The sequence below is a fragment of the Cuculus canorus genome, chromosome 6 (assembly GCF_017976375.1).
Source record: "Cuculus canorus isolate bCucCan1 chromosome 6, bCucCan1.pri, whole genome shotgun sequence".
In the NCBI taxonomy this organism is placed as follows: Eukaryota; Metazoa; Chordata; class Aves; order Cuculiformes; family Cuculidae; genus Cuculus; species Cuculus canorus.
Window position 1 is genome coordinate 22867953 of NC_071406.1, and position 22242 is coordinate 22890194.

The 22242-nt window shown below is 40.5% G+C and overlaps 1 protein-coding gene and 2 long non-coding RNA genes across 7 annotated transcripts in view; 2 read left to right on the forward strand and 1 right to left on the reverse strand.

Moving 5' to 3' along the window:
* LOC128852581 (uncharacterized) overlaps positions 1–17488 on the reverse strand; it is a 76388-nt gene extending 58900 nt beyond the window's left edge. For all 4 annotated transcript variants that reach the window (XR_008450550.1, XR_008450548.1, XR_008450549.1 and 1 more), the window contains exons 1-3: positions 17261–17488; positions 6377–6483; positions 854–931 (exon numbers count right to left, since the gene is read on the reverse strand). This is a non-coding gene — a long non-coding RNA (uncharacterized LOC128852581). The remainder of the gene's footprint in view (positions 1–853; positions 932–6376; positions 6484–17260) is intronic.
* LOC128852582 (uncharacterized) lies at positions 2043–11600 on the forward strand. The gene is made up of 3 exons (XR_008450552.1): positions 2043–2127; positions 5774–5835; positions 11021–11600. It is a non-coding gene; the product is annotated as an uncharacterized LOC128852582 (long non-coding RNA).
* A 61-nt stretch (positions 17489–17549) lies between the features above and the next one.
* RAPGEF4 (Rap guanine nucleotide exchange factor 4) overlaps positions 17550–22242 on the forward strand; it is a 153253-nt gene continuing 148560 nt past the window's right edge. For both annotated transcript variants that reach the window (XM_054070025.1, XM_054070026.1), the window contains exon 1: positions 17550–17683. In XM_054070025.1, the coding sequence (XP_053926000.1) occupies positions 17619–17683 (65 nt within the window). In that variant the 5' untranslated portion in view covers positions 17550–17618. The remainder of the gene's footprint in view (positions 17684–22242) is intronic.

Sequence of the window (22242 nt, forward strand, 5' to 3'; positions counted from 1 at the left end):
GTAGAAATTTTTATTTATTCTATGGAAGTGTGGCATTGGCACCTGGCTCCTGGCACCTTTTGCTTTTCAACTTAGACTGTGCTGAAAAGAAATTAAGAGGAGCTGTTGCAGTTCTAATTTTCTGCTGGAAAAGAATATAGAAACACACTTCAAATAATTTTATTCTCTTACTTCAAATGGCTGAATGCAGAAGGCACAGACACAACACTTAGAGAGTCTTCCTATGGATGCTGCCTCTTATCATCTTTATTTGATGTCAGCTACTAAATTTTCTTTGTGCATTCCTAAACTGAGTTTAGAAAGTTCAAATTAGCATTTTAAATGCTTTCAGTTCAATTTAAGAAGCCCTGTGCTGTTCAGAACCCTCCTCTCCCTGCCTGGGCTGACTACTTTCTAAGCAAGAAAGAGTCTTTCCAGGAACCAGTCCTAGCACACAGCTAGTAAAATATGGCAAACTGAGAACAGTGTTTTGATTTCTCATTGTATTATCTGTGTATCAGCCTGTTTGTGTTCAGGAAGAGGTAGGTGCAAACCTAAACAAAGCAGTGGGAGACAGGATACTTCCAATGAAGTGACTCATCTCTTTTCAGTCAGTGGACTGAGGTGAAAAACAAAAGGCTTCTGAAGCCTCATGACACACACAACCCACTGTCCTCTTTCTCTGAGGGTATTTCAAAGAACAGTAATGCATGAGGAACTCCCTAAAACTATTTAACAACATCTTTCACACTATCAACTGTAAGTGCACTCAGGGCTGAATATTGTTCTGACAAGCAAAACATTCTAATGCACAGGATTTTAAGGTTGTACTGGAAGATAAATGGATGGGCAGAAATTGTTTCAGAACACTTACCCACTGTTGCAAGGTCACAAAGTCCTAGAGGATGTAATGGTTCATCTGTGCTCATAGGAACACAGGTGCCCTGGCAGCCTGAAAGAGGAAAAATGGGGACGACAGTTTCAAACTGGAAGTCCACAACGAAAGTATTTGAAATATAGTATAACAGGGATCAGGCTATGGAGCAAGGAGCATGGGAAATACTTTGAATTAAGGAAACTCCATTAGAGGAGTAGATCCTTTATGGCTAGACTGGGATCAAGCAAGTTCTCTACAGCTTTTGGGTGCTGCTATAAATGTAGTGGGATTTGCTCTGGTGTTATAACTTAGGGAGGACTCCCATCTACCATACTTGCAAGGAACTATATGTTTAAATATGCATGCAGTTCTATTAAGGCATTTTTATTTTGTCACTTCCGCTGAGAATAAATTCGTACCTTATTTGCTGTTTATTTTGAAAGATTCTTCAAGAACATAGCATAAGTCCTAAGAAAACCTGCTGCTGTCCATTCTGATTTGGATCCTTTCAGATTTGTGTGGTATTAAACAGTTGTCATTACTGGGGTAATGGATGTGATCTCAAGGTGTGCATTGTAATTGTATCCCCATTTGACTCCAAGGTGAGACTGGAGCAGTGTTTCTCCCCAGAGCTCTAACTTTTGTGCACAGCATGTGGGCCAAAAAGTAGCATTAAGCGGTCAAAACAGGTCTCAAATCCAGATGATGGGGACTCAGGTCATGTGAAATGTTTCTGTCTCTACCTGCCTGGTATATACAAGCTGTAAATATGTTTTCAGATCGCACACGGTAAGAGGTCCAGAATGAAAAAAAAAATATATATATATATATCTGTTCAGGGCTTAACACTAGAAGATATTTGGCTTTAAAAGTTAGATTATGAAAATAAGTAGGAACTTCTGAAACAGTATTGATTGGTCTGATAGACAAACAAAGCTGAAAAACGTTTTGCTACATTTCCCCTGCTCTCATTCAACATGGACTCAGGATATCACGTATCCAAGTTCTGGGCTATATCAGGAAATCTGCCAGATCTCATGTTTCTTCTGCTTTCAAGCTTAGCAGGAGTGGTACATACTTTTCTCAAGCTTGTTGAATGACACAGGTACAGTGTGCAGGGACACAACGTTCTGGCTGATGGGATTATTTTTAACCTAAACGTGGCTCTTGATTGAGGCAGGAGGAAGAGAACTTTTGTTGGCCTGAAAATAAGTCTCCAAAAAGCTGCTGGACCCCAAGGGGGTGGATGACAGCCTGAGGACAACACCAAGGTTATAATTATTTTTTTTCTCCTTTGTACCATTCACAATTCTGAAAGCTCCTTGTATTGTTGGCAGGTGTCTTTCCAAGCTCAGCCAAGAAGCACCTTATTTAGTTTGCTTTTGTTGAAGCTCTCTTTATCTATAATAACATTAAGGGGGATGCCAGCTAGTAAAGATAGATCTGAACTCATTAGAAACAGTCATTTTAGGTACCTATCTTATAGAGGTGCAAGAAGAGATAAAAAGAGCATAGAAATGAGTTGTTCCCTCCTGAATTTAAAAAAACAACCCGTAAATGGGAAATGTTATAGTGCTATCATGTGTGTGGCCCATACAATCGTGATTGATAAATAACAGAGGAAGGGCCTGCATAAGGTTAATTACTAAGCCCAAGAAACACACATTATCCAAAAGAGAACAGAATAGCTGGATACCACTGTGCTTCCGGTGAGCTAATCAAAACCCATGTAGGTCAACACTAATGTTGTGAATTGCTCCCAGGACCCAAGATAGCTCAGGTGTCCATTCTGTTGTCCACTCTCTTAAAGAACTACTTAAAACAGTTACACACTTAAAAAGTGTGGGATTTTTTTTTTAAAATAAAAAGCATTCCTTTTCAGTAAAACTCAAAATGGTACCTTTTTAATGTTTGTGTCCAAATATGAAAACAAACTCCAAATTCCTTAGATGGCAAAAATATATATTTTTAAATTATGTTTTAAAAATCTAGTTATTTTCTGAAAACTGAAACTGTAATAAAAATTGGCATGAAAATTCAAACTCTATAACTAGACCCAGAAGTAATGATAACAGCAAATGAAAGATTTACTTGAAATGAATGCTCATTCTGTACCTTGGCAATTTGGGAAAAGAGATACAGTATTCTTCATACATATTAAAGTGATGAAGGCAGGGGCACTCTCTTTGCTTTCAAAGTGCTCTGTGTATTTTAATAAGAAAGAGAAATATAGTCATATGTGCAGGCATATTTCTTTTTCAGTTGAAAGTCTTAAGTCCTTCTGTTTGAAAAAGATGAAAAATATCTACCAGAGCCCTCCAACAATTAAGCAGTAGCTGTATATTGCATGTTTTCATATATGAGTATATGTATTTTCCACACTAATTTAACGTGACATCAGTGAAAAGCTAAACAAACTTCTTCCGTGGTTTTAATGACCTTTTGCTCTTTTTAGATTTAAGGTGTTATTACAGAAAACACCTCACAGATACAACCCTGCAGGATTCCCATAATACTGACATTATTAAGTTTTCTAACTTGTGCTTTGCCCATATTCCAAGGCAGCAACTCACAGTAACTTCATTTCTGCTTAAAATTCTGGACTCAGGAGTAAATTCCAGGTGCAGGCCCTGTTATTTCCAATGGAGTTGTGAACTTAAGATATTCCTTCTGAACCCACTGATGACCAGTAGCTTGTATGTTTCACTGCACATTGCTTACTTGTCTAGAAGCTGAAATACTGATGCAAATTGTAGAAACATGCAATATCATGTGGAATGATAATTATTATGGTATTTTCATGGAACATATATTATTGACCATCTAGATCTCTCTATACTTGAGAGGTGTAAAAAAAATAGACTTCTCAGTAAATTCCTACACACTTCAGTTGTATGAACCAGGACATTTACCATCCTGACTTTGAGAAAAGTTGCTTCCTGTAAGATGCTAAATGTTCTCTAGGAATTCCTAGCTCAGGAATGAGTTGAAGTTCTGTTACCTTTCTTCAGTCACTGAGACCCAAAGAGAGGTGTGAAGGAAGGATTAGTAGGGATGGAGAAACACCAGGACAAACATTTTGGATAACATATTGCCTTTGAATCACAGTAGAAGTTCACATCGCCAGTATTACTATATTGCTGCGAAGAGGTATTTTGCACTTGGTTCAAGTGATGGGTTACCAGGTTAGGCACAGACACAAATCTGTATTACTACAATAGCAGCACTGGCATTGCCTGTGAAGGTGTCCTAAATCTCCAAGTAAAAAAAAAAAGCCATTTTTGTTTTTATAAAGAAAAACTGCAATTGAAAAGCATTTCTTTAATTTATTCTGTGTCCTCTTCTCCACATAATCATATTATACTGTTTTAAGTTTTTGAAAATGTTGTGCCTGGATTCAGCAATATCAAAAGGATCTACTAATTTTTGTGGTGAAGATGATTCAGTTTCATATTGGCTTTTTAGATTCTGATATATAGCACATTGCAGATCAGTGCAATAAACAGCCAAGCAAATGTAGACATTTTAGCTGAGGGATAAAGGGGAGGCAGATGTTGGTTAAATTATGTTTCCGAGTCATGAATAACTAAAGTGGTGTTTCTGTGTTGCTTAGTAACAGTTTCTGTTTAGTTGGCAATGGAATTCACTGAAAATATTTTAACTTCTACTCCTGACAGCTACAAACGTGTGTTCACACGTAGTCTTATAAACTCAAATTCTGCATACCTAGTATATCTCCACGAATGTGAGCAATGGACAGCATTGCCAAGTTGCAGAGTCAACACTGAACAGCACAGTCATACTTAGCTAATTACAAAAAGTTTTCCCTGGTTGGTCCATTTCTTCAGCTGTTAATCCTCTTCTCTGCCACATGCAGAACAAAGTTCAAGAGCAAACACCAGCAGTTTGCTAGCCTGGTTGGCAGAAGCCAGGCAGTGCTAATGGCCCCAGGAGACTGATGCTGATTTTATGTCAAATTCCAATCTCTGCTCAGCCTCCCAGTTTACCAAAAAAGCTACTTTTCCTTCCAGCCACACTGATAAGGGCAACATGCAGAAGCCTGGTATATGACTAATGCTTACCAAGCGTTACAAGGCTTGAACAGGAGGGAAATATGAAACCTTATGACCCTGACTCAGAATAGCCAAACTCCATCTGCTCTGGAGCTTCAAATGGTAATAACACCTCTGTTTTTTACTGTAGATATGTTTGAAGGTAGGGCAAGGAATGGTGATGATTTCAGTCTTGTTCACTTTAAGCTAAAGGATTTTTATGAAAATAATAATAAAAAAATCTATTTTTATTTTTTCTGCGAAGAATTAAAATCTTAAAGAGATTGAGGCAACCATCAGATTTGAAGCTTAAGTGATGTGTTGGATTTAAATGCAGATAGGAGTCTTAAAAGTAACAGCAGACAAAAGACTTGGTTGTATTGTCAGAAAAAGTAACTTCAGATTTCAGAGTAGCTGCAGGAATACAAAATGCAGATGGAACAAACAGATCCAAAATATATTATGAGGGGCTGGATGACATACCACACATCACATGTTGTCAGGACTGAAATATCTTTGGAATTTTAAAAGTTCACAGCAAGCATTTCACAACTCAAGGACTTGCATTCAACAAAGTGAAATTCCGTGAGAACCTGTTTTGAAAAATAAAGGACTGATCATAGTGTTTAAAATTAGTGGTAGCTTATCTTGAAAGGATCATATGATCACATTTTTTTCTGCAAACGGAAATGGAAACAGTGAGAACTACTTAAATCTATACTGTTCATAAACTTGTGGCTGAGACCAACAATTATAAAAACATTCTCTAACTTTCTTGGAGTATGAATCATCTTTCACATAGTTTTACATGGTAAAACTGTGATCTTACAAGTCATGATTAATTCAGTGTTTCTCCTTTATCCAGCAGGGAAAGCTCAGAGACTGCAACTACAGAATCTCATAAAATTAGAGAAGAACAATGAACAGGTACGATAGATTACAGTGGCTGGTAGTCTTTTACAGCAAAATTTGGTATGATCCTTCAGCTGATATTGGTGTGGGGTATCCTGGGGTGCATTAAGAAGACTGGTCAGCAAGCCGAGCAAGGTTATCCTCTCTTTCTGCTCTGCCCTAAGGAAATCATATCTGGAGTACAGTTTTGGGCTCCCCACTTCAAGAAAAATAAGGAACTACTGGAGAGAGTCCAGTGGGCCCACAAAGATCGTGAGGAGACTGGAGCATCTCTCTTATGTGGAAAGGCTGAGAGGCCTGGGTCTGTTTAGCCTGGAGAGGAAAAGATTGAGAGGGGACTTTATAAATGCTATTTTATATTTATATGAATTTCTAAAGGGTGGGTGTTGAGAGGATGGGGCCAGACTCTTTTCAATAGTGCCCAGTGACAGGACAAGGGGAAACGGGCACAAACTGTAACACGTGAAAGTTCAACCTGAACAATGAGAAAAAACATTGGGACAGGCTGCCCAGAGAGGTTGTGGAGTCATCTTCTCTAGAGATATTCAAAACCCACCTGGACACGTTCCTGTGCAGCTGGCTGCAGGTGAATCTGCTTTATCAGGGAGGTTGGAGTAGATGAATGCCAGAGGTCACTTCCAACACCTATCATTCTGTGTGATTCTGTGAACACAAAATGTTAACTAGTTTCTGCATGTTTTTAAAAATAATTTGTAGATCCTACTAGACAACAGCTAGAATCATAAGTAAAGTAACAGTGTTTGGCCTAGAATAATCTAGGAATATACTTCCATTACCTCATATATTTAAATTAGACAGTTATTTCCTACTTCTATATTTTTCCAGATTCTTTCCCCTTGTTTCCATGTTATTCACAAAAGTGTGGTCTCATACTGAAAGGCTTTCTAATCCTGCTTTTAGAGGTGGGAGAGAAAGTTGGCTTTTTATCAGATGACCATGAAGTCAGTCCATTTCTGGTGACAGTCAAAGTCTCCCTTACCTCCAGCAAGCTATTTATTGTTCAACAGCTTGAGAGCTGATAGTTGTAGCTGTCTTCAAACAAAGACTAATTTAATTTTATCTAACTTTGCCAGTCTAAGAAGATTTGCTATTTTTATCATAAACTGAACAAGTTCAGTTTCATAAATTAAGAAAGTGATTTTCAGATACTCTGTTTTGAAGAGGATTTTTCAAATTCCCAAAATAAGCTTTCCAACACATTTCTCAGTCAGACAGACTTTTAATTTATGGTTTCATAAATAGCTGTGCAGTTCACTTGAAAGTATTTATTCCTCTGTCTTCTGTCTGGAAAGCTAAATTTAATTATAAATAATAAATAATAAAAAGCATGGACCATGCACAGTGGCGAATGCAATTCAGTCTGCAAATTGTTTTTATGGTAATGTTGGAGAAGGTAGCAGATATTCACTTTGCAGTGGTTGGAACAGAGAACAGTTTCTTGCAGTGGAATATTAAACAGCAAAAAAATTGAGAATAATAATGATCTTTCTACAATGCACAACTAGGGCCACTTGGCTACATTTCTGAATGAAATCACATTCAGTTCCTTTTTGATTTAATATACGAGAAATCTAAAAAAGCTGTTGTTAAGATTGCATACAAATCCTACTTTGTGCATGATGAGGATATAAGAGGTTTCAGTTAAAAGTAAAGTTAGAACAATAAAAATGCCAAACACAAAAGGCAGTAGTTGAAATTTCAAAACCAAGGCGCAGTAAAAAATTAAAGAAAGCAGAAGGAAAGTATTATCGAAAGAGATACAAATATCATAAGCTTCTTGAACTGCAATTGAAGCCAAGTGAAGCACTAAACCATTACTTTCAAATCCCTCTTGTACAGAGTCTTATAATTGAGGTGTCTGCTATGGCATAAAATACTCTTCTGCCAGAAAATGAGCATAATTTTCATAAACTGTGCCTTTGAAATAATTGGAAATGCAGAACACATTAGAGTATATTAGAGCGTAATATTAGTTAATCTGATTTCACATTGTAGCAGTTACAAGCAAAATAACGTAACACAATGGTATGATTTATATCAAGCACATTAATCCTCTCAGACTGCTTGCTAATAGTACCAAAATGCTGGCAATTTTTATACCTACAAAGTGAATGTGTTTGCATTTCTGTACACAACAACCTTAGGGCAATGGATTATGGATTACATTCTGCTTTCTCCAAAATTCCATGCAAGACAGTGATGAGCAATGTTGTCTCGGTGCCCTGTGTATAGGTTCCACAGGATCTACAGGGCCACTCCCGCACATCACTTCCATGAACATAGCATTTATATTCCACTTCTACTCCATCTCACTTGGGTTAATGGCAAAACTTCTGTGACCCTGACAGCTTTATCCTGCGTTCTTGGCAGCATATGGAAGCAGTGCTGATATCATGGTTGGATATCAGACGGCTACTGCATGCTTGTTTTCCAGAAGAATTTATATAAGCCAAAAGCTTTCAAGGTCTTCTTCTTCCTGTGCCCCGTATAGCTCTGAGCTTTAAATAATATTTAATGGATAAACATATGGTCAAAATAAGAGATTGGGTACCTGTGTCAGCTAAGAACACGTAACAGGTTGGTGAGCATAAGTAGCTCTGGGAAGAAAGGCTGATTGCCTGCTAGAGTGCTTTTAATACTGAGGCTATTGCGTTAGTAAAATACACAGTTAATAGAGATGGATGCTTCTTGCTAAATATCCCTGCTAAATATAACTGTATTAAGCCTTCTAAACTCACCAGTGAGCAAACATAAGAGTCTTGCCTTATAAGTAATTAAGGTTACTACTCTAAAGCCACCACTCCACTGCTGCCTTAGCGTGGAATGCGTATGTGCTCGAAGCATTAATACTAAAACCTAACTACGTGACCAGAACAAGGCTGTATCATAACATCAGTGTAGATGCACTTCATCACTGGTGATAATAATGTGACATCAAATATTTTCTTTGCAAAGAATGATACAAATAAGCTGATGTTTATTAGTCTGATCTCATACCATGCTATCCTTCCTTTCCTTCCTGCCCAATACTGTTTTAGCAATATTCAAGGTTTTTAAAAGATGGGCTGGAAATCAAGAGCCAGAATTGATTTCCATACTGCTCACACACAACAGCTGTAGGGCAAATACAAAATGTCAAGAGATCACAGTCAGTGCCTTTTTTCCTACTGAAAAGACACCTTCTGTATTCACATAGGGTAAACTCGAAGGAAAAACACATAACAATACATTTTCTCTCCACAGTATTCCTTTGGCATGGATAAGAAGTATTTAAAGTACAGCAAATGTGGTTCTGCTGTACAGTGGAAATGAAGACTGCTATAACACATTTAAATATTTTTATTTCAATACATATATCGCTGTAATGGGACAGTGGCTTGTTATCCTCATGATCGTCTTTCCCAGAGAGAAAGCAGCCCTATGTTAGTTTCAAATATTTAAATGTTTCACAAGATTACAGTAAGATGAAATAATATTTCTTGACTTATTAGGGGCAAAACATTTTTGCATTTTTTGTTGACTTGTGTAATATGTTCTCAATAGAAGGACACTGTAATTTCATCTGTTCCAGAAAGGAGAAAGGCTAGAATAAATCAGTTCCTCCGCCAAAGTGAAATGAGATGGGTTAGTCAGAGGCCTTGTGTGCTTGTACAATGTACACCCCTCAACAGCCAAAAACGTTAGCCAAGATCCTAAAATCTTCTACATAAATAAGCCTGAAAAAGATCAACAATAGCAGTGCAATATATACGTCAGGGCAAAGAACACATCCTAAACTGTTCGCATGACTGAGCAGTACTGGCTGAGGCTGACATAAGACAGACCCCAAATACAGAAAAATTCGTTTTAAGATCTTAAAATATTAAAAAACCCAAACATGTTAGGAAAAAAAAGAGAGTCCAAGTGTGAGACATGTAAAGCAACTTTAATTTTGTAACCAGCGCTGGCAGTACTGGCAGGTGAGGCCCCAGAATGCACCCTCCAGTCCTGCTTCCTATTCCAGAAACAAAGTTTAAGCTTTCTAGGAATTGTCATATAAAACAAACTCACAGAATATTGCCTTTCCACAGGGAGCTCACTGTGCAGGCCTTGACTTGTGAACCACAATACATTTCAAGATCCAGGCTTGGAATAATGAAAGATCTATTTCCCATATCTGTTTTATCTCATTTTATTTGAACATTAGCCAGTAAAACACCCATGTAGCACAGCAAGCAATAGTATTCTTGGCTGCATTAGGAAGAGTGCAGCCAGCAGGATAAGAGAATTGATTCTCCTCTATGAAGCACTGATAAGGCCACATCTGGAGTGCTATGTCCAGTTCCGAGCTCCCCAGTACAGAATACGGACTTACAGGGGAAAGACCAGGAAAGAGTAATGAGGGTGATTAAAGGACTGGAGCATTTGACATATGGGAAAAGGCTGAGAGAGCTCGAATTGGTTAGCCTGGGGAACAGAAGACTCGGGGGGGGGGGGGTGTCTTATCGGTGAAGGGATAAGGAAGACAAAGTCAGACTCCTCTCAGGGATGTCCAGAGACAGAAGGAGAGACAACAGGCACAAACTCAAGTGTAGGAAATTTCATTTGAACATTGAAAAAAAATATTACTGTAAAAGTGACTGAATAATGGAACAGGTTGGACTGAACTGAAATAGAACAAGCACACAAACACGTCAAGAAATGTTAATATGGAATGAATCCCTGCTTTGTTAGGAGCAAGTTGTGGCTATGGGAGCATAACACAAGCTACCAGCAATTGTTCAGTATTTTGTCACTTCTCTTTCCCTTTGCAGGAATGCTTCCAAACACCAGATAGTTGATGAGCCAATAGGTCAATGAGCAGGTGCTTCCTCACTGCATTTCTTGAAGAAGTCAAGCTTCTTCTCCTTAGTGTCTACGAGGTCTTTGTCTCCTGTTACTTCACCAGTGACAACTTCATTTTTTTTCTCTATCTGCATGGAATTTTCTATATGAGGTTCTTCTCTATGATCCTTGATAAACACTTATCTTAAAATACTAAAAAACCAGATCCTGTAAAAATTTGGAATCAATGAACTTCTGACCCAGCAACCTCTTTTCTTCCAATCTAATGCTTACCTTTAACCGTCTTTTTGTGCTGGCCTCTCACTTGCTTTTTTACTTTGCTTTTGTTTATCTTCTGTCCCTATCCTTCCACTAGGAAAGCATTATTAGAAAAATGGGCAATTCAAGACACTTAAAAGCTGCTGTCAGACATGAACATTGCTAATTTCAGGAGACAAGGGAGAATCTGAAATGTGGAACCTTTCTTTCGTCAGGAAAATCAGAGAACCCTGAAGACAACAGAGCACATGTGCAAAGATTTGCTGCATGTTGTACAGTCTCTGCTTAAAGCTTTCAAATCTGTGTAACTTCTCTCTTGAACCAAGAGGACCTACATGTGGAAAAAAAGACATGCTTCAAAATACATATTCGTTTTTTCATGCTACTCTGGTGCCAACTTTAAATCCACCCAAGCCTCCTCTTGCTGTTTTTACGCACATGAGATAGCACCTCATGATTGCTATGTTACTACAAGGCTTTTCTTCCCATTACACAACTCAACAGGCCATTTTTTAACCAACAAATGCCACCTGTCTGTACCAGCCAGGATGCAGCCCACAGACATGGCAGCTTCTTTCTCCACTTACCCATTAGTTCATATTTTTTTTCTCAGCCAAAATGCATTATTAAGCCTGCCCATGCTGTATTCAGTCCACACAATAGCCATTTGGTGTGAATTATTTGCCTGCATAAGACTGCAAGGAAATCTGTTGTAAAGTGTATTTTCAAAGCAGTGAAAAGAAGACAATAAACATTATACATACTCTGAGATGTACCAACTCATTTTTATCATGTAAATAAACGATTGAATTTGTCTTGTTTCATTTGCCTAATTTCATCGTTTGTTTTTTTATGGGTGTGTGTTGGTGCCCCCAGCAGGCTCTCAGAAAAACTAAACCTGTAATCCAAACCTTGCAGAAAGAATTAACTTATTTACTGTATTGTGATGAATAGAACAGCTGCATTGAATGTATATGAAACTGTACAATGAATGACTATATAAATGTGTAGTCATTTGCAAGTGTGTCACATATGATCTTCACCTATAACAGACCACAATGCAGTGTACAAGTCAATATAAAGCACTGAATGCTTTCAATAGAGTACTCCTATGATGCTAATTATAATCCCATCCTTAAAGCAGTGAAGAACACCTATGTCAACAAGACAGTCTCAGACTAACTGAACACCCTTGACTTTCATTGAATGTATTTATGAAATTATTACCTGCAGTAAAATTGTGGGTTTTAGCTAAGTCTACTTTGCAGCATTGGACTTACAGTTGTCTATATTCTTGACTGAAAGAATTTGCAAAAACATAGAATTCGCAGAAAATAATTAACAGAGTTGTTTCTTTATTCACTGCAGATCACAAGTCATTATCACATGTAAGGTCTAACTAAATTACATGTCCCAACTAGATAGGACTAATTAACAAGGCTTTTAAGAAGTGTTTATTTTATGATATGGATGATATATTTACAAAAAAAGGAATGAGCGGGACAGCTAGGGTTGCTGACTTCTGTTTAAAAAAACAAGTATTGGGAGCCAGAAAGGGAAGGCTATTGAAATCACCTGTGAGCCACAGTAAGGCATATGTAAATTTGGACATGTGCTGTAAGCCAGTTACCTCTTTCGATTTTGAGAATTTAGGGAACAGTTCTGGCCCTGCTTAACAAAACAGCAAATGACCAACTAATTTTGAAGACCCCAGAATCAGAATTTTTTTGACTCACATAAACACTGGCTCAGCTGTGTTTTCTCCACCTTGCAACTGTGCTCATGCTACACCTTCTGTATAGGACACTGCATTTTTCTTTCCAATATATCTGTTTCTTACTAGCCTATTTGTATCTCACTTGCATCTGTTTTGTTGTTCACAACATGGAGACCTTTCCCAGAATATCACAGTAGAGCTATCATGATAAGTGAGGTGAAGTGGTTTCCTGAACAGTGAGGGGAAAGGCTTGTGGTGCTGTGCAATTTCTGAAATAAGTGCTTGAAGGGAACTGTGGAGGTGTCCTGAATCAGCGAGGAGTACAGGAACAAGAAAGAGACAGAACAGGGAATGGTGCAGGAAGTTAATTTGGGAAGGAAGTTGTTACTTGCTCTAAAAAAGCCTTTGCTATGTCATTCTATGCTGGGTTTAAGAATTAGCATTGGAGAGAAGAATCAATATGTTGCTTGTAGCCTTTACAGACAGTCTTAAAATAGGTGTTGGGTTTAAGTTTGTATATCGTCATCTTTTGCAGCCCTCACAGCATACAAATCCCTAAAGAACTCATATGCAGGCTTCTCTGCCTTTATTCCACTATATCCTGATTATTCCTTTGAAGTCAGTAGGTGTTGTATATGCACAACTGATAATAAATCTTGATTCTTACAACCCTAACCATGCTGAAGGTGGCACTGCTGGATTCTAAACATGCATCATGGTTCTGTCAGTCTCAATTGTACTTCCAGGGCTTCTGAGTGATACATTAGCTTAAACTATCATTTGAGGCAGAATCTATGGGCATATTCTGGACTTTCGCTAGTTAATTTGACTTCCATATAGAAACACAAAACATGCTTAAAATCAGCTTAAATGACAAACTTGAGATTCCTCTAGAGAAAATGAAATGTTTTAGAGCTGCTGGAGCTGGCCTTGTCTCCCAGTTGTATTTTAGGGCCAAAGGATTGTAGCCAATGCCTTGTGCTATCAGTTACATTCAGTACAGTCAGTGTGAATTAGAGGAGTCCTGAGGCTGAGCAACACTTCAACAAATACGGGAACCAGGGCACAACACTGGTGGCCAGAAGCCAGCTGTTTCCCTACGTCCTCTCTTGAACACAGATGGCCAGAACCTAGGACTGAGCTTCTAGGGTTTTGTGTGAGTTTGCTCTGAAATTAAACTGCTCTAGTTTGCTAGCTGCTGTGATGCCAATGGGCAGGTTATAGATTCTGTATTGGCTGATTCCTCATTATACCATAACTGCAGTTTCACTAGTCTGGAGTATTATACATAGCATCCAAAACTGCTGCAGAAAATAGGGAAACCTCTACTGTTCTTTGTTTTAACAGTATTATTGCAGTTGCTTGAAACTTTTTAAGCTTTTGGTTATAATTAGTGGTGTAAAGAGGTTGCCACAGTAGCTCTCTTTTGTACCTACTACTGTGTAATACACATCTTAATAAACACATTATTTTTCCAAGCTTGTAACAACTATCATGTAGTCTTTCATACCAGTTTTTTCATATAAAGTTCCTGTTTGAGGAGAATTATTTTTTTTTCTGGAAGATTTTAGCAAAGGCTATTTGGCCTTGTGCAGGAACAAGTATTTATATTAGCAAGAAAAAGCAAAGAAGTAGTCAAGGTACAAATTTCTACATGATATCCCTTATGTCCCATAATGCAAACAACAGTTTGGCCCCTACACTTTCTGACTTTCAGTCTAGGATAACTTGAAGGCTGGCTGATTTCTGGTTTTCTGTGGCTTAAGGACTTCTGCATGGCTCTGTCACTCCTTTATAAATTGTGGAAAGTTAAAAAGCCAGCTGATCTTTCACATTCCTTGGCTGGCAAATCTCCATTTCCCAGCAGCAACCTCCTTTGAAAGCAGCTGCCACCCCCAATTTTCAGCTGCATAATCAAGTCTCAAAATCAGATTATAAAAAGTCCCATTAGCCTTCTGTTCTACACAGAGAATCTGAAATCTGAAACATTACTGTGGAGTTCCACAGATGCTGAAAAAGATGGATCTGATTCTGAGAAAAATATTTTCGTACAGCCAGTCATTTTAATGATGCACAATCCTTTATGTTTTCTCAGGTAAGACTTCACAAAAGATGTAGTGGAAGGTACATGTAGCTATAGGTGAGACTAAGCATAAGCACATTTTTGGCCATTAACAATCCTGGGTTTCAAACAACTTTTGGGTCATCTCTTTTTCATAGAAGTGTGTAGCTTGGAAAAGTAATGAAGAACGAGAACTATAAGACACCAAGAGGAGATACAGTCCTTATACTAATGAAGTGTGCTTTAGCATTTTCCTTCTAGCATATGCTCTTACTCACAGGTGAATGGGCACTTGACCCCGTTAACATGAGGCCCGTACTCTCAAATCATGTGTTTCCTAGGCTTGTTATGGTCTGAATTCTTAAGAGTCACAGGATAATTTGCATTCTGTTTGACTTGTCATGTGAGATATATACTGCTTATTTGGTACCTTTTATCTCAGGAGAACATGCACTTGAGCTGGGCTCTAGGATTTCTGATTTCAGTAGTCAAGAGCTCCTGTCATTTCTGTGCAGTTTGGAGACCCTTTGGTTGACACAGGCTGATATCTGAACCAATCAAATATTTATTCCCTGCTTCCCAAGTTTCTCTGAAAAGTTTCACTCATGTTTTAACCAGAAAGCTACATGATTACTCATAATCCAACAGCCAGAGGTATATTTTAGCTGTCTTGCTCTAATTGCTCTTGTGACTGAGACACTTTTGAGTGCAATGTGGATATGCCCATGGTTCCCAGCCCATTCTGGGCCTGCATAGCCTGCACAATCCACCAAGTGTTAAACTCTTGTTTAATGCTTACTTCATAAAAAGCTACATCTCGGGGCAGTGTCTGCCCACAGTCAGGCATTTGAGCAAGATTCCCTTCAAGCCTACAGGCACCGCTTTCCTTGGAATCAAAAGCTCTGGTAACTGCAGAGTGTTGCTTGGTCAAGGGTAGGTTCACAAGCACTGACAAAGGTTTTCACAAATTGCATCCCAGAGGCCACGTCTTTTCAAGCTCAGGCTATTTTCCATCAGCTTCCAAGGAAATATCCCTACTTGTTAACTTTTATGGAGGCCTAGCCTGTCCCCTAGCGGTTGGGTCATTAAACTTTAAGCGGATGGGAAAGGACAGAGGCGGTCTGAGTGAACACTGAACACTCGCGGCACCCTGGTTCTGCTGACTGAGCTACGTTGTTGCTATGTGCAAAACTGCTGGTATTGGTATGTGTAATGCTGTTTGTGTCAGTGGAACAGCTTGGGAGAAAAGATAGAGGCCTTCAGCTGGCAGTGATTTCTGGGCTCCTTCTCAGGCCTGATGCCAGTTAAGACAGAAGAGCATCAACTGCAGCTTAAAACTGGGTTGAGTGGAGAAAGTGCACTAAGGGCTGCCTTCTGGGATTGCTCTGGAAGAAAAACTGTAATTAAGTAGAATAATGTGACGAATGTTTTATAATGGAAGTACAAAGTTATTGAGCTTTATGGATTAATCTGTAATGTACATAGAATGTTATAAATCATTAATTTGTGAATAGTTTCTTACATTTGAAGCTCTTGTTCTGTTGGTTCCCAAACACTCACGTATTGATGAATGAATAGCATTGATTTTCCTCAAGCAGACTGATTGCTTAGATGCAAGAAATTCTCCCTTTTTTCCCCACAGACTAGAGCAAAAGAAGAGCTGCAGCTTTGAGCTCTCTGACTGGCAGCCCCTTCTATTCCTCTGAAAGGCACTTTAGGTCTTGTAAGACGAAATGGAAGAATCGGCTTTTTGTGGCATCCTCCTCTGCTAAGCCAATTTCTTTGCTGTTTACTTTTAGCAAAAGGAATTCTTACATATATTTCCTTAGATTTTTCATCATACTGCTCAGCATCCTGATATTAATATTTAATTCTGTTAAAGTGCTGATGAAGCTGTGGTAGCACTGAAGCTGTTAAAAGGTAGATGTGAAATATGAAGTAGTGCATGTATGTAAGAAGACTGTGGTTGGTTCAGTGAAAAGAGATTAGAACAGAGGGCAGAGAAGACGGCACATGGAGACCTGTAAGAGGCACCGGCAGATTATCAGCATCTGAATTAATCATTTGTATCCACACTAAAGCAGAGATGAGTTATAAGCCTGAAGGAAGGCACAGTTTGAGTTTTACTTTGCGGTCATCTATAAGTAACCCCAAATATCCTGCTGAAATTAGTGTAGCTGCTTTCTCTTCTCCCACACTGCTCAAGACAGGTTGTGTTGACTGTAAGCTGAAGCTCGTGGTTATACACAGATTACTTTGGAAGATATGGTCTAGATCCTGATATATTTTGTAGAAACATGGAACTCTGCCAAACAAGGGGACGTGCTGCTCTGCATTCCCTGCTTTGCTCACCACTTTTTAAAGCACGGATGCATTAGCACCCTTAAAACACCTGAGCAGCCTGGACTGGTGGGAGGTGTCCCTGCCCATGGCAGAAAGGTTGGAATTAGACGATCTTTAAGGTCTCTTCCTACCCAAACCATTCTGATTCTATGACTTGCAGGCCGTGCTATCCCAACACAAGGATGCGGATGGTTTTCATTGCATAGGAGACTCACCTTTCTCATGCTGTGTTGGATTCCTTCCAGCTGTTAAATCCTATTCACAGCCTGTACCGCCCAGATCATTTGTTTTCACCCAGAATAAGGCGGTATTATTGCAGTTGAGCCGTGCGGGGCTGCCCGGACCCGCGGCCGCCCTGGCTCAGCTCGGTGCGGGGCTGCGCAGCCTGTGCGTGCGGGTAACCTGCCCCTGCACAGCCCCGCACGGCGCTGCGGGCAGAGCCAGGGCGCTGCGGGCTTGGACGAGCCCATCGCGCGGCGCACGGGGGGGGGGGGCGAGGGCGGACGGGCCCAGGCTGGGGGTGGGGGGGAGCCGCCGGCAGCCGGGTGCGCCGCGACCTGAGCCCTGCCCAACATGGTCGCCGCTCACACCTCGCATTCCTCGTCCTCCGGCGAGTGGATCGCCTGTCTGGATAAAAGGTATCGGCGTCTTCACGGAGGAGGCTGCGGGGGGGAGGATGCTGTGAGCGTGTGAGCCGCGCCTCTGCGTGTGTCTGCATGTGTGTGACCCGCGTGTCTGTGTGTGCGGGCAACCTGCCCCCGCGTGTCTGTGTGTGCGGGCATCCTGCCCCCGCATGTCGCTGTGTGCGGGTAACCTGGCCCCTGAGTGTCCGTTTGTGCCTGTCTGCCTGTGACCCGCATGTCTGCGTGTACGGATAACCTGCGCCCCGCATATCTGTCTCTGCGGGTGACCTGCCCCCTGCGTGTGTGTGTGTGTCTGTGTGCGGGTGACCTGCCCCCTGCATGTCTCTGGATGCGCGCAGGTAACCTGCCCCCCGTTACGCCTGCGTGTGTCTGTGCGTGCGTGTCATCTGCCCCTGCATGTCTCTGCGTGTGTCCTGCGTGTCCGGTAACCTGCCCCCTGCATGGCTGTGTGTGGCCCGCACGCCTGCGTCTGTCCGTGCGTGCCTCCGGCTCCCGCCTTACATAAGGACGGTGCGGGCGGGCGGCCGGACGCTCCCGGGCGGTCCCCGCTGCGGTGGCCGCTCCGCGCCGGGCTCCGCCGCTCGGGCAGCGCCGCACGTGGCGGAGGAGGGGGACGCGGCCCGGGGACACGCCGCGGCAGAGCCGAGTCTGCTCTCCGCCTCGCCCCGCACCTCCGCGACCCGGCTCAGCGTCCCCCCCGCACCTCGGAGCCTCTGCCTCACCCCCGCACATCGTCCCCCCCCCGGCAGCTCGGCGCCCCGCTTTACTCCCGCACACCGCCTCCACCCAGCCCCTGCCTCTTCCCCCCGCAGCTCGGAGCCCCTGTCTCACACCCCCGCACACCCCCAGCCCCTGCCTCCTCCCCTCCGCACACCGCCTCCCCCCTCGAGCCCCGCACTTCACCCCACACGCCTCCCAGCCCCCGCCCCACGGTTCGGGCTGGCGGCAGCGTTTGCAGCAGTGTGTGGGAGTTAGGGCTGGGGAAGGTGTGCTCGGAGGTCTGCGCTGCTCGCTTCTAAACATACAGGCTCTGTATTTATTTATTTATTTATTTATTAATAAAAAAATGAATTCTGTGGAGCGCTTTCCCTGGGTGTTGCTGTGGAAAATGAGTCTCGCGGTGTCGAGTTGCACGGTGGGTGGTTTGAAGGCCCTTCGCTGCATTGCCTCCTGCAACGCTCGCTGGTTTAGTTCAGGAGTGAAGTCACTGGGTTTGTGAGTGCGCACGGTGTCTCGGAAGATAGTTAGCAAAAATATAGGCCATAAATATGCTATACGGTACAAATAAAGCTATTGGAGAGAATTCACTTAGGTCGCGCAAGTGATTTATTTGGCATCATTAGTCAGGCTTCAGCAGTTGATGCCATTTGGGCTTGTGATGTGGAAAGGAACTTTTGTGCCCGCAGAAGGATCCTTACTCTCCGCACCCATTTTGCCGTTTCCAGGTAGCCTCCTAGCATTGTTGGACTGCACGTCTAATTAGGTTTTCCTTAACAGTCCAGGCAGCAAACTGTAAGGAGCTTATGAAACTTCGTCTAGACACCTACCACAAATGCTTATCTCCTCTGTAGGGGGGACTTAAAAGAAGACAGACCACTTAGAGGTTAGATAATGTATGTAAATATTTAAAGTACTCTAAATGCGAATACAAACAGAACTGATGATAGTAACCTAGCCATATAAAAGCCAAAGTGAAACAGAGCCTCTCATTCTCTGCTTCGTAAGCTGACATAATGTGGGTGTGAAGAAGCAGAGTGTGAGCCTTAGTAATTTTAAATAGGTGATCTTGGCATTTCTAAGCGTTCTTAAATGCAATATATTATAAGATCTAAATTATAAATGAACAGGGGTTCATTCTTAGTGAGTTGCATAACCTTGAGGAGTGAATGTTGTTTTTAGGAAACACATGTGAGGCATTTCATTTAGAAATCTCTCTGTCATTATATCTATATGAAAATTAACATGCTGACCAGTTTTATAATGGGAATTTCATTAGAGCTATTAAGATGAAAGTTTTTCTTCCATTTTTATTACTTGGAGTAAAACCAGTTTGTTGAGTGGAAAGAATCAGTTTTACATGCGCTGGAAGTTTATATAGTATTTTCTTTCTTTTCCAGAAGGCATTCTGGATGAAGGACAAACGCAGGGCATGAGAGATTGTAGTTTTTTTTCCCAGTCTCTGCCATGCTTCGCTTTGTGGTTGTAGGAAATGCACTTAGGCATTTTGTTCTGGTTTTCCATTTAAAAAATACATGTAAAGTATGTTATGAAAGGACTCCGGGAATGTAAGTACTATTGGGTGAAACATTTTTAATTGATTTACACACTTGTATTTCTAGAGTGTATTTTTTTCTATAGAACTGTAGAATTTTGAATTATGTAATTTCTATATATTTTAAGGCTTTTAAAAAATACCATTGCATTTTCTAACCTAGGTGTAGATTCTGTAAATATAAGATCATTTAATAAGTCAATTCTCTGTACGATACCAGGTGTTTTAATTAAATACTAAAGATAGTTTTAATATGTTTTAGTTAATGAATATATTTATATTTTCAGGGGGAAGGCAGTTCTAAAACTCTTATGATTTGGAATTTTAGGTGAGCCTCAGCAAAACCAATTGAAATGGCATGTAATATAGAATCATAGAATAGTTTGTTTTGGAAGGGACCTTTAAGGGTCATCTAGTCCACCCCCCCTGCAAGAAGCAGAAACATCTTCAACTAGATCAGGTTGCTCAGAGTCACATCCAATCTGACCTTGAATGTTTCCAGGGATGAGGAATCCACCTCCTCTCTGGGCAACCTGTGCCAGTGTTTCTCTACCCTCATTGTAAAAATGTCTTCCTTCTTCTAGCCTAAATCTGGCCTAAATCTACCCTGCCTTAATCTAAAACCGTTAATCCTTGTCCTGCCAGAACAGGCCCTGCTAAAAAGTCTGTCCCCATCTTTCTTATAAGACCCCTCTGTGTACTGAAATGCCACAGTGAGGTCTCCCTGGAACCTTTTCTTCTCTAGGCTGAACAACTCCAGCTCTCTCAGCTGGTCTTCATAGGAGAGGTGTTCCAGCTCTCAGATCACTTTTGTGACCCTTCCCTCAATCCACTCCAACAGGTCCCAGCAGAAACAGAAACGTTCAAAACACTGTATCTATCAAGAATACTTTATTTTTGCAGTTGTACATCCTGTTTGTGCCTGGAGATGTAAATAATATTTCTGTTAAGGAAAGCATCCTTTTTATCTTTGAAGTAAATTGTTGCCTTACTCATTTCTTCAGGTGCAGCAGCATGCCTGCCATTGTAGCATTTTTCTGTATGTTTGATCTGCCCAGGATTAAAAGAAAGTTGCTGAATGTGGGTTTGTACAGTTAGCTTAGGAACAATGTCTGCTCTACTCTCATGATTTCTTTCACACCAAAGACTATCTAACCAGGAAGTTTCCACATATCTTTACTAAATGGTGGACAAAGTATTTTTCACATAACTGTTATTTTCGAAACCCAATTACAGTTATGAATTCAGGTAAGTGTTTTAGTTGGATTAAAATACAAACTTTTTGACGATGTATAGCATTCACAGCAGTCAGAGATCCCAAGATCCTGTACTTTTCTATGGCATCTTGTGTTTTTCTCTGTATAAAATATAACCTTCAGTGCTTTAGCAGGCTGGAGGAGCAGATCACAGAGAAAGCATGTAACTTTGCTAGTCTGTTTCACCAAGATTGTTATGCCCTTTGCTTAGCTATTTATAAATTATTTAAATACGAATGGATGTTTGGAGAACATATTGTTTATACCGAGTCTTTATGTCCTTGTCATCACTGTTAGACTTTGGACTTCCATCGTTTACATCTAACAAAACCAAATAACACATACAGGGTAATATCTCAGATCTGTACCTTAAGCCAAGCTCCAATAGATGTGAGTGTAAATTCAGACTGGAGCTACGTAACAGCAATATATTTGAATCAGGATTTGTTTTTTAACTCAACTGTAACACGTACTTGAGATGTAAGTTATTTGTATATGCTTAGTAGTCAGCAGGTCTTGTGAGTATACAGATAGGCTAGAATGAAGAATTGATATTCTGAAAGAATGATTGTAAAAGAAATATGGAAAAATCTTCTCATTGTCTATAACCTATAATTATATTAAAGATAAAGATTCATAATTGAGCAATATTGTGAATATTTTAGCATTGCTTTATGATGCTATTTTATTTACTCTTTGAAATATATTTTTATGCAGTTGGTATAACATACACTGACATATATATTTCAAGTTTCTACCCTGGCTTTTTATTTGTAGCAAATCCACAGGAATAGCACCACCATTTTTCATGTAGTTTGGATCTGGACAAATTTATGGACATACACTGCAGCTCCTGTTGGCCTGCTTGCTTGGTGCTTCCTCTCTGTATGTAGTATGTGGCTAAGCGAGTGTATGCTTGGGTCAAGTCTGCGTGGGGATATGTCAGCAACAGGGGCATCACAAGGGATGTGGAAACTTGGAGACATAGCCTAAATGCTTTCTAGCACTCCTGTGAAAGTGCAGTC